The following is a 12,054-nucleotide window of genomic DNA, read 5'->3' on the forward strand; positions in this document are numbered from 1 at the left end:
GCAGCTCCTTCTAGACTTCCAGGCAAGGCTTCTGTGTTTGTGTTTTAGTGTGCATGGGGCTTTGAAGCTCACGCACAGAGTGAGGACCTTATTTATGTGCACTTGGTTGCCAGTAATTAAGTTTTTCCATGGAGAAATCAGGTAGCAGAAGGACTGCATCAGAGGTTGTGGTGAGAGCCAGGCTGCTTTTCTCAGTTCTGCATGCGTATTCACTGCTGATTTTTAGCCTGGAGGGGGCTAAATTTAACTGAGTCCCTAGTGATGCCAGTGACAAGACGCTCATCCGGTCTGGTGGTCCCTGATTAGTGGGACCACCGCTAGTTGTGGTGGTAATAATCTCCACAGTTGTGGATAGCCCACTGCTTGATGGCCGTTGCTTTGCCACAGGCTGGGAGTTCAAAAAGACTGCCGGTCTCTCCTGCGAAACCTCTCTGTGATCCGGCACCCCGGAGTCGCACCCCGGTGCGGGGGTCCCGGCTGGGACGAGGGGCTGGCCGCGGTGGGGGACGGTCAGCCGCTGGGCCCTGGGAAAGCTTGCAAGACTCGGGGCTTTTCTGCAGCCAGTGAGTCCCCCGTGAAAAGCCTGCACCTGAGCCGAGCCGTTTTGATCTCAACTCTTTGGAATTCATCGCTTTCTTCTGGCTACCTTCTAATTTGGCCTCGGGTCAAAATCATTTGGCAAGAACAACACTGAGGACAAGTGCCCCCTCTTTTGGCCTTTATCTTGTCTAATTACCAGGAGCATCCCTGCACAATGGAGCGGCTCCTTATTCTAATCTCTTCTTCTTTACTTATCTCAATGTTCTCTCCCTCTTTTGTCTTCCAAAATCCCACGCACCAGGATTGAAAGGCTGGGTGCTGGGGTAAAAGGATTGTGCTGTGAGCTGCGGGCAAATGCTCTCCCAGAGCTACAGCTTTTCTATCGCTCCCCCCGTCCCCCGCATATTTGGAGGGAGTTTCTGTCAGCCCTGGTCTGTCTATCTGTGCTGCTGACCGGGAGCAAGAGGGAGTAACGTGTCCTTTCTCTCCCTGTGTCCCGCAGAGAAACCCGTCAGCCTGACTTACCGATGCCCCTGTCGATTCTACGAGAGCAACGTGGCAAGAGCCAACATTAAGCACCTCAAAATCCTCTCCACACCCAACTGCTCGCTTCAGATTGTGTAAGTCTCTTACTCTTTTCAGCTGGGTGCAAATCTCGGGTGTCAAAAGGAAGAGTCACACAGCTTGTTCCTGCTTTGGTGGCTGCAATTTGGTCTGTGTCTCATGCCATGATTTCCAATTCATGTCTTCACCCCATGTGTCAGATACAGCTGGATAGACCCTGCTCTACCCCACACAAAGGAGCCCAGCTAAATGTTTCCCAGCTGTGTTCTACCTCTGTGATCTCCCTGTGACTATGTGATCCCATGTCCTGTTCCCCCACGGGTATGCGAGCCGGAGCATCAGGCCCGTTGCCTTGTGTGTGGAGCATCATACCTTGAGAAAAGTGACTTTACCATGGTCTGAGTCTTCTAATGCTCCACTTCTCCACAGAGAGGAGCTAAACAAGCAGAAGTAATTCCTGGATTTTGTGTAGCCTCCACAGGAGGTACAGGCCCTAAACACGTGCTGGCCTGATCTAGGGACACGCTTGCCAGGCAGTGACTGGCTCAGGTGAATCACAGATCACAGCAGAACAGAGATGGTGGGTTCCAGTGGGAAATAGCCTCTTCATTTTTGCTGAAAAAGAAACACTAATTTTCAGGAAAAATGGGGTTGTAGCTTTGTGTGTGTGTTTTTAGGAAAGTCTTTTTTGGTTCATTTGTTCAGGCGTGACTCAATTACTCCTCTCCCAAAATTCAAAATCTTCGGAAGAAAAAAATTAGCCTTCATCTTTTCATTGCAAGGGAGCCCTATTACCATCAACTTCTGTTGATCTCTCTAAGAGGGTCTCAGTGACTAGACAAGTTTTCTGTGCAGTGGTGCCATCACTAGTTCTATCTTCATCCATGTTGAGCTCTTCCACTTGCAACTTAAATTCTGTAGGAGTCCATTCTTTGTCATCCAAAACATTTCTGCACTCAGAAAACTGATGTGGTTTCATGAGATTTCTTAGGAATGTACAGATACATTGAAGAGCATGTATCAATTCATGAACCAGTTTTTATTCACATGATTTTTTTCTTTTTTAAACCACTCTGGGTAGTTCATACGCATTTTCTCATGTGTGCTTCTGCCTTAGGATTTGGTGGTGGACAGTGAGAAAAATGTAAGCCTCAGCTGAGAAATAATTTCCTTTTGCAAAAATGGCAAAACCAGCTGTGACTAACTCTGATCTCTACCTATAAAAAAATTCTGGAGGCAAGCATCCAAAATGCAATAGTGTACGGGTTTGTGCTCTGGGACTGTCAGTGGATGTCAAAAGGGTCCCAGTGCTAAGGCTTTGTAGAGGATTTGGAATTTTCTGGAGTGGTTTCAAGAAAATGACAGGCGTTTAAGACAGGCTAGAGTATACGTTTATCTCTTAATTAACATGGGATCATAGTCATTAGAGGTAGGTAAGAGCATGAAATGCAGAAGCACAAACAACTCATGTTCTTGTCCATTTCTGACTCAAATGTGTGTGCTTGCAATGTGATTTAGTGGCACACAGAACACATGAACCTGTAGCTCACCATCTTTTTGTTACTCTAAAAAGTAAGGTACTTAAAAACTTGCCTCCAAATGCCCATGAAACATCATGAGTTCGAACTAGGTCTTTTTTGAAACAGAAGCTGACATGGAATCAAAACTAACACAGATTTCTCATCTTCGTGGTTTTAACCACACTCTGAATTTAGTGGATATGCATTATGCAGTGAAGGTGTGAGTAACTTAAAAGCTACTGTTTTCAGGAATAGAGAATCTCAGTGAAATCATACAGTTTCAAGGAAAGATCCTGTATTTTTTTGCACAAGTGCATTCCCCTTTATGGTTGAAGGGAATTGCAGCTGAACAAAAAGCCTAAGAGCAGGCTTTTGTCTTTGGTTCTATGGGAAGTCATCTCCCCAAATCCAGAAATCTACTCTATCTGCTTCTACAAAGCCCATCCTAAATTCCCTGCTTTTCAGTACAGGGAAATAGGCATTTTTAGCATGCAATTGTATCCTAAAGTAGATACCTAAACCAGTTCAGATTAACAGTCCATACAATTGCCTAGTCTCTGCCATGGCTGTACAAGGAGCAGGGGCTGACAGGCTCAGAAATAAATGGCTAAAAAGATCAGCGTCTTACTATGAGGTGAGAGGAACTGCATTGCATGTGGCTAGAGGCTGGTTATGTGTGCTTCTGGTTCTGTACTCTGCGAGACCAGCTCAAGAGTTCCCAGGCGTTGCTAACATCAGCAAATCCATTCTTACTCTCTGTTGGTATAGCTTCACTGGAAATACTCCAGCTTGGCACTGCTGTAGGGGAAATATGAATTAGGCCCATTCATCTCTTTATTGGTGCAGGGCTTGCAAGACTGGATCTTCGATGTGTTTATGTTACAACTGTGTTGTTGCATAACTTCAGATCAAGGAGCCTTTTTGACCTGTTAACTTCTTACACCATAGTTTTATATTCTGCAGATTTCATTTTATAAAGTGGGGAACATTTTGGCTTCCATCCAGCAAAATGCTTAAACAAGTACTGAACTTATTCCTATGGGCATTTCCATGAAATTGCTGTTCTTGGCACTTTTGCATGGCAGGCTGCCTGTTTAAGAGGAAATTTCTGGGCAGCTGAGGCAGAGGCAGGGTGCTTCGGGGAATGTGGGAGATGACAGCACTCTCAGGAGGCCCTGGGATCCCTGGAGGGTGAGACCTGCTGATGTGGGTGAAAAGCTATTTGTACTTCTCCTGTATGAAAGATGCAGGTAGCCCAAATGCCAAATTCACAGGGAGTTCAAATTAGCTAAACAGTCTGGTTTGGAAAGTGCAACTTGTACATCCAGGAGAAACCCCTCAGGAGGCTTCTGCTTTTGTTTCCATTGCTGAGTGAACACATGAGGGAAAAGTGGCCTCTGGCACTACGGTGCTTCCACTTGTCTTCCTGCCTGCAACCTGTTTGTTCAGTCCTGTAGAAAACAAAAAGCTAAGGAGTGACCAGATCCTTTCAGAACATCAAAGAGGTATGGTTTGGTGTCCATCCTCAAAACATGTGAAACTTCATTTTTGGGTTGAATCTGAAAGCTGTTCTTCATTAATTCTTTGCAAAAATGACCTATATTTACTATACCATTATTTCCAAATGAAATATAGCTGTTGCCAGAACTCATAACAGCCTAGGTATGAGTTGGAAAACTTAGATTTAAATTTTGTATCTGTCTCACACCCATACGCGTACCAGTACAGACCACATGAATCAACACCAGAAGAGATGAATTGTAGCAGTACTTTGAACCCAGGGATATTTATAATATCTGCCTTGAGGATGGCAGGGATAACCCATCCTTTTCATGGGCGGAGAGCAGCACTGACACCCAATGAAGTCTGACATGGCCCTGCTGTCCTTAATGGAGTTGCAAATCTGTGTGCAAAATGAGGCATCTGGGGAGGTGTGGGCTGAGGAGCATCACACAGCAGACTCACTTTGACTTTTCTTCTTTGGCAGTGCAAGGCTCAAGAGCAACAGCAAGCAAGTGTGCATCGATCCCAAGTTAAAGTGGATCCAGGAATATCTGGAGAAAGCTTTAAACAAGTAAGGCAAGAGACAAATGGACTTAACAGCTAACATCCTGAGTTATTAAAGGGTAGAACATTAAGGGCTGGCTTTTACCATGTGGACAAAGTACTTGTGGAATCAGATATTGTTTTGAAGATGGGTTTGGAGTTGACCTAGTCTGTATTAAAATAACAGCTTCTAGTATATCCTAAATGTTCAACTGAGAGTTTTGCCAGGGTTTGAGGCAAAATCTATCCTAATGAATCTGTTCTGGGGTCCCCAATTCATCCTCTTTTTAAAAAAGCCGTTCTCCCAAGGAAAATGCTTCCTTTATGCCCCCTCTTCCCCGAGCCAAACTACAATTACTTCAAAGTCTATATTGTTCCAGTTTCTTTGGAGCCCCTTCTCCATGTCACATGTGGGGTCTGTTTGCACAGGCAGCTGAGGCCTAGGGGGTCTTGGTGCTAAGAATTGTTCCTCTGCTGGCCAGCGTGGAGTGCTATTAATATCAGCCAAGGTGAGACGCCTTTCCATGCATAAGGCTCTCCCACAAGGCCAGGGGAAAACCAACCATATTTGGAAAATTCAGTCTTTTAAAATCTATTTTTATTCCCCTTGAAAGCGGGTGATCATGGCTACCCTGAGGTGGATCCAGCCTATCTCGGTTCAATTTTGCAGTGAGCAAGGGCAGTACAGAGAACATTTCTGTGCTGAGTTGCAGGGGAGGGTTCCAACCTTCCTGGCATGGAAGATGGGACAAAGCATTTCCTTGCTTGCCCAGGGCCCTGGGCTGTGGTTGATCCAGCAGCGGTATTTTGGCCAGCAAGCCCACCTGTGCACTCAGTATCCCTCCCACCCTTGTCACCACATGCCCACCCCTCAGTAACTGCGCTGTAACCTTGCCCCCACCCTGCATCTGTAGGGTAAAGGCAGGGCTGGAATCCAGTCATTTGCAAAGGCAACGCTTTCTTGGAGAAATGTGGGGAAGGGTATGGCCCCAGGGCAGATGTGAGGCAGCACAGGTAGCGAATGGCCTCCACTGTTTGCTTTGCAAAGGCGTCTGTCAAACAAGGGGTAGAGTTGAAAAAAAAAGTCTTTGTTCCCCTGTGTTTTTACAATAAGCAAGGGGAGAAATGCTACCAGAGGTAGAGAGATTCCTCCATGTAGCCCTTTTGGGACTGCACTGGGGCCAAGAGTGAGGAGGAGGAGGGAAAGAAGCCAACTAACAAACTGACTGTGATTCCAGCCCTGACAGCTCTTCCCATTTCATCTGATGCTCAGTGCCTTCTTTGCTGCCAGCACTCAGTCCTCTTGTCCTTTGGGCAAATTCTCTGCAGAGGTAATCCAGGTTAATGCTGCCAGGATGGCTTTGGGTTTAGGCAGAACTGAACCTAGGAGCAGGATGGAGCCCATGCTGACCTTCCTAGGGGCCTAGGCTACTTTGTTTTCCAACTTTGGAAAATTCTCAAGCCCCTGCCTAAGTTTCTGTTTGCTGTGAACCCCTTGGTGCTGTTCATAAGACCTGAAACTTAGGAGGCACTTAAGAAATTTGTAAGGCTGGGCAAATGTGATTATGTGCTGAGATTCTGCCTGCCTGACTTAGAGGAACAACTCAGCTGGAACATGTTCTGCTCTCACTTCCACTGAGGAAGATCCGGGGGCCAGCTCTACTGAAACCAGTGAGCCCATGCCTGATCTCCAGCCACATTCTGGGTTTTGTTTACCTAATGCTAATCCAGAAGCAATTCTGCTCATTTGGTGGATTTCATCCTGGTTTACATTGAGTAACAGAAGATAATTTGGTCCCAGCTCTATGAAATAAGATGACAGAAAGTATATATCTCCAGCACCTAATCCTGTAATCATGGCATTATTTTAATTTTCCAACTAGTAATGCTAGCACCAGTGACATTTTCATGCTCCACAGACAGTCAGAGCTCTGTCTGTAGCATTTTCACAAGGCATGTTTTTGATATATTTTAGTGCACAGCTTTGACTTCTTCAATGAAATGTACTTTGGAATATATTTATAGCGCATCAAACAATTCATATATTTGAATTGGAGCCATATGAATGTTGGTAGTTTAAAACACCGATATCCCTCTAAACTACTAACAGCTTGTAAAATAAATCTATATAGATCTATAAATGTTAATGTAGCTATCAATTTCAATCAGCCATATATTTTTTCACTTGTACTGAAATTGTATGAAATGTGACATTACCCTATATGCACTAGCAATAAAATGGCTAATTGTTTCATGTTATGAAAACCCAATTGTACATGGGAATTTATTTTTCTGGAATAAAATCAATACGTTTTGTAGAAAGGGCTCTTGTAATTGCTTAAGTAAAATCCAAAGTGTCAAGACTTCTTAATCTATAACAGTGCTTCAGTACGAGAGTATCTTCTGTGTTATAATCTGCAGCTAAGGGCAAGGAAAAGTTCATAGAATATAGTAGTCCAACACAGTTGATCGTGAAACCAGAGATGGTTTTTAGCAGGGAATTATTTTCCTCACTAATTCTGCTTAGCCGTTATTGTTGCTTTATATTCATCACATCTCCATGTAATATACACACTTATGAGACATCAGTAAAATACATCCAGGCTGTCAGGAATCCAAATTCCTTAACTGGCTTTAAAAATCATCGTGCAACTGCTGTGGCCAACATCATTCAACATTCATCCATTTTTTAGACAAGGGGCAAATCAGTCCTGTCTTGAAATAGCTAACAAATCCTTTATCACTTCCAGGCAGTCCCAATCATCATTTACTTGACTACTTTTCCCTTCTCCCTTCACACAAGGATATGCTAAATCAGCCCCTTGCAGAGTTAACAGAGCCCAAAATAAACAGAGACAGGAGAATTATCCTTGCTCGTCCGTGGTCACATTAGCATAGACCCACATCAGAACTTCCCCTAGTCCGAGATGCTGGAGGCCATTAAGCTCAGCTGCTACTGCTGGCACAGATGAGAGAGCTGATGGATATGGAGAAGATTACAAAGTCAAATAGGAAAAACGTTTTCCTTGAGCCCACTGGGATAAAGGAAAAGAAACTCTCAGCTTCTAGGGGCTGGCTGTGATGGGAGCCAAGACCTGCTGCTCCCTTCTTCCATAGTGCTTGTAAATCCCGGTGTGGCAGCTCTTCCTAATTTCTGACTCCATTTGTAAATAAGGGCTAAAGTACAAGATGCCAAAACAACTACCTCCTGGTACTCCACCAAGTGTGTGCTGGGTGAGTGCCCCACACATTCGCCCAGGTGGGGGACAATGTAGGTGATTACCTTTACAGCCTTGTTTTAAGGCAACAAATGCCCACAAATCCCCTGGAATAGCCACGGATTCTTGTTGATGTCAGTGGGAATGCTGGGTGGGAAGCCAGAAATCCAGCCCGGCTCTGCTTTCATTGTACCTCAGGGGGTACCCTGTGGATGGTGAGGCTCCTGGCTGATGAATTCTGGAAGGCATTTGGGGAGGCTTCAGTGTTTTGGGGAAAAGAGTTGTTCTGGGCTCAGAATTTGCGTAAGTCCTGTCACCAGGGCACTTTCATTTGCCTAGTGTTCCTCTGAGGCAGAGGGTGTGTGAAAGGGGATGTTATCTTCATTTGCACCCTGCCAGCAAGATCTGAAGGAACCATAGGATAAATGTGAATAAGGCCTTTCCTTTGTATGTGGATAATTTATGGCAGTCTTTTTGTATTTTTCTTTTAATTTAGACCACGTCATCGCACTCATAAAAAAAAGCAACAGAAGAAACGGGGCCCACTCTGCCCTTCCCGTGCAACACCACTAAAGTCTCCAGGGAGAAAGAATGGTAGGAGGCATTAGTTTCTGAGCTGGGATACCTCAGGTTCAAGTCCCTGCTCTTCCACTGACCATCCTATGTGACATTGCCCTTTTGGGCAAATACATTAGCCTATACAGACCTCCATTTTTCCCCATATTTGTTGATCTTAACATCCGTACCCTCCCTGCAAAGGGGTATTGTATAGATAAAACTCTTAAAACAGGGGGAAAGTTCAGTCACAGCAGAGGTGGGAAAATTTTCCCATTTTACAGGTGGGAAAATGGACACCCAAAAAGGCCAAAATCCCTGAAGCAAAGCCAAAGTCAAAAGCAGGGTAAAGGTTTGGAAGCCCTATGTCTTTTATTTAGCTGACTGTATTCCTCCAATACCAAACTGACAGAGTTCAACTGTAAATAACAGCAGTGAATTTGTCACTGGCTTTTTTTTAATGACAAATGCAACACTGGGTGGTGACAACATGATTTGGTGCAGTGGTGACTGGTTGACACCTTGCCTATGGGAGATGCTTCGCAAGTTCCAGAGAACGGCATTCCATATGCCAGTGCTCTGGATGCCCCAATTGTTTTTTTCCCATCAGAGTGGTGTGTCCTGCCCTTCTGCACCAAAAAAGTAGGGTTGCTGGTGTGGGTTATTGGAAAAGATATCTTCAAAGAGGATAATTTTGCTCATGGCTTAGTCATCCTCTTTATGCCTGGATGAGTTTTCTGAGGCTACCTTCACTGAGAGTAGCCACAACTGTCTGGCTATGGTCACGCAGTCTTAGTTGTCCAGCAGGCATTGAAAAGGATGTTTGTTCTAATCCTGTAGGCTAGACAAGACATTCTGGGCCATCAGGGTTTTTGAATACCTGGTGTTTACCCTCTGACACTTGTAACTCAGCCTTAGTGACCTCTTCTAGATTGCAAAAGGCTGATCAGCCTGGAGCAGGAGTAGGGATCACTTCGGACAAAACCCGGAGGCCACCAGCACAGACTGGCTCCTTGTTCTGAGTGAACCCTGCACACAATACCCTTGCACTTTGCTGTGATGCCTAACCCACCATTCCTTCTGGGTACCGTGCTCACACTGAGCCTGGGAGACTCGATTTGTCTGCCTCCCACCCTGAGCTCCTTACCTCTGCACTTAACGCCTCACACATTCACCGTGCAGCAGCCTGTCACCCCACCTTCACTGGGCACCTGGTCACCACAGGCTGTGATGTGCTGCCCAGCTGCTCACAGCAGGTGAGGTCCCAGAGCAGGATGGTTCATGGCTGGGTAGCACACCTGGGAGCCTCTGCTCTCCAGCCACCCCATGGTGGGAGCTGAACACCAACAAGAGCAGAGCATGGGCTGTCCTCTGTGTTCTTCCATCCATGCAGAGACCTGGCACTCTGTGGAGCTGCAGTCCATGATCAACAGCAGGGACAGGGGGTAGGGGCAGGTAAAGGAGGCATTCCCAGTGCCACTTGTTCCACTGGAGCTCCTTCCAAATGATTAATCCCTCCTTTCCCTGCTGTTTTTTTTTTTTTGCCGAGTCTCTTTGCCCACCGATAATTCTCTGCTCTGGCTTTCAAGTCCAGAATAAGCTTCCTAGCCAGCCTTCCTCCTATGGTAGCTCTGAACACCCTACTAACTGCGATGAGCACAACCTGCCCAAAATAACTCCCATTGCTGGGTTTGCCCTGCTGGGTCCCAGTAGCTCCTTGTGGAGAACTTCCCCTAAAATGTTTGGCAAATACTGGTTGGAGGGGCTGCAAAAGAAATGCCTTTGCGTTAGTCCAGACACAGATTTGCTGTTTGACTAGGCCTGATATCAAAGCTTTTGCAACTGAAATAAACCTTAATAGTGTTTCACTCTCTTCTTCATCAACAGGAGGTTCAAGATGTAAGAGGCAAGCATTGTAAGCCGTCTACAGGATTTCTTACTGTAGGACCCAGAGAGCAGATAACCAGTATTAGGGAATGAATACATTTCACTGTTATCATGCAGCACAAAAGCAACGCTTCATGCATTTCCAAAGGTGTTTTTTTTTTGTTTGGAGGTTTTTTGGTTTGTTTGTTTGTTTTGTTTCTTTTTTCACAAATGGCTTGCTTTCACAGTGCTATTTTTATATAGTAAGATGTAACTATTTGAGAAAAATACGTTTTTATACAGGTTGGTTTATTACCTAGCACTGAGGGCAGATATGAATTTAAACTAACCCTGTGTTATTATATAATATTTTATTTCCTTTGCTATGTAGAGGTCCTGCTTTATTTAACTTTCTTCTGGTTCATGCAAGTCTCCTGGAGTTTTAAACCTAGAAGGACATGAACTGTACCGTGCAATGATGTTGTGTAAGTAGTGGAGGAATTCCTTGCCTCCAGAAGTCACTGAGGCCAAGAACATAGGAAGGCTAAAAAGCATCAGACGTTGATGAAAGTGGACAGTATTATCATGGGTGGCATTTATAGGTATTAAACTCAGGACTACAGGGCTAAAGCCCTCCTCTGAAGATCAGAGACCTTGGTCACAGCTATGAGCAGCTGGGTCAATGCACATCTGGTATTGCAAGGTGCTAGTACTTGGTTTGTAGTAGTTGTGTGTGTTAGGAGCCACAACACTGCTCTGATGTTACCTGGCATTTCCTATGTTCCTGTGTTTCTGATGACAGATTTTAGTATAAAAAGGAATGGATTGTTAAAGGTATAACCACACGATCATGTTGCAAGTTGCTGGAGGAGTCAGATACGCTGCCACACACCAGGTGTCTCTTCCCACCCATCCACAGGAGGTGGCTTCACGTTGCCTGGTTGGCTTTGCACTGAAGTAGGTGGAGATGCATTCACGTGACCCTTCACCAATCATGCTGTAAGCCTTGGCTACTGAACAGTCACACGTATCTGAGGGCAGTAACATCTTTGATTGCTCCAGAGATACCTAAAAGAGGATGTCTGCCCATATCTTTGGAGAAAAGAGATGCCTGGCGCAAGAGAGGGTCTGCCCAGTTTGTGGAAGGTGTGGTGTTTCTTGGGTGTGGAAATGAAGGCCAGCACTCACCGTTCCCTAGTGGTCATGGCCCTGCTTGCTGGTGAACAGGATAGCCTCTGCAGTTTCCTTTGCCAAGTACACCGGGGACAGGTTCCGCCTCCTGCAGCAATCCCCTCTCTCAGCCAGAGATTTCTTTCTCCCGATTCCTACCTGTATGCGCAATATCTTTGCTATATAGTGTGTGGAAGGACACCTGCAGTCCTGCGACAACCATGTTACGCTGCGCACTAGGATCCGGGGGAAGCACGTTTGTGCAGCACAGTGCTTGTGTTTGTATGTATCTGTGTATTGTAAACAAAAAAAGTTTTAAGACTGGGGTTTTTTTGAATGCATTGCTTCAAAAGGAATCTTCCCTATTCCCTGCAGCCTGTATTGGGAAAGCTGAGAGGGATGTTTCGCTAAGTACTCCTTTTCATGGCAGGCACCTTTATTGCCAAAAAGGCACTTTGGCTAGCCAGGGACTACCTTATTTCCTTGTGGATTCAGGTTAAAATCTTGTAAGTATTTTCCTCTCTGCAAAACAGTGGTATTACAGAGAGTGTTCAGCTGGGACCACATCACCTCAT

At 45.3% G+C, this 12,054-nt stretch overlaps 1 protein-coding gene across 1 annotated transcript; it reads left to right on the forward strand.

Annotated features, from left to right (window-relative positions):
* Positions 1–387: 387 nt before the first annotated feature.
* On the forward strand, positions 388–10,968 carry CXCL12 (chemokine (C-X-C motif) ligand 12; the record flags this gene model as incomplete). The annotated part of the gene is made up of 5 exons (XM_010293616.1): positions 388–563; positions 1,001–1,160; positions 4,612–4,698; positions 8,385–8,482; positions 10,331–10,968. Coding segments are annotated over 5 exons (553 nt in total), but the record flags the coding sequence as incomplete, so codon positions are not given.
* Between the last annotated feature and the right edge of the window lie 1,086 nt (positions 10,969–12,054).

This window comes from Phaethon lepturus, unplaced genomic scaffold (assembly GCF_000687285.1).
Source record: "Phaethon lepturus isolate BGI_N335 unplaced genomic scaffold, ASM68728v1 scaffold36390, whole genome shotgun sequence".
Taxonomy (NCBI): domain Eukaryota; kingdom Metazoa; phylum Chordata; class Aves; order Phaethontiformes; family Phaethontidae; genus Phaethon; species Phaethon lepturus.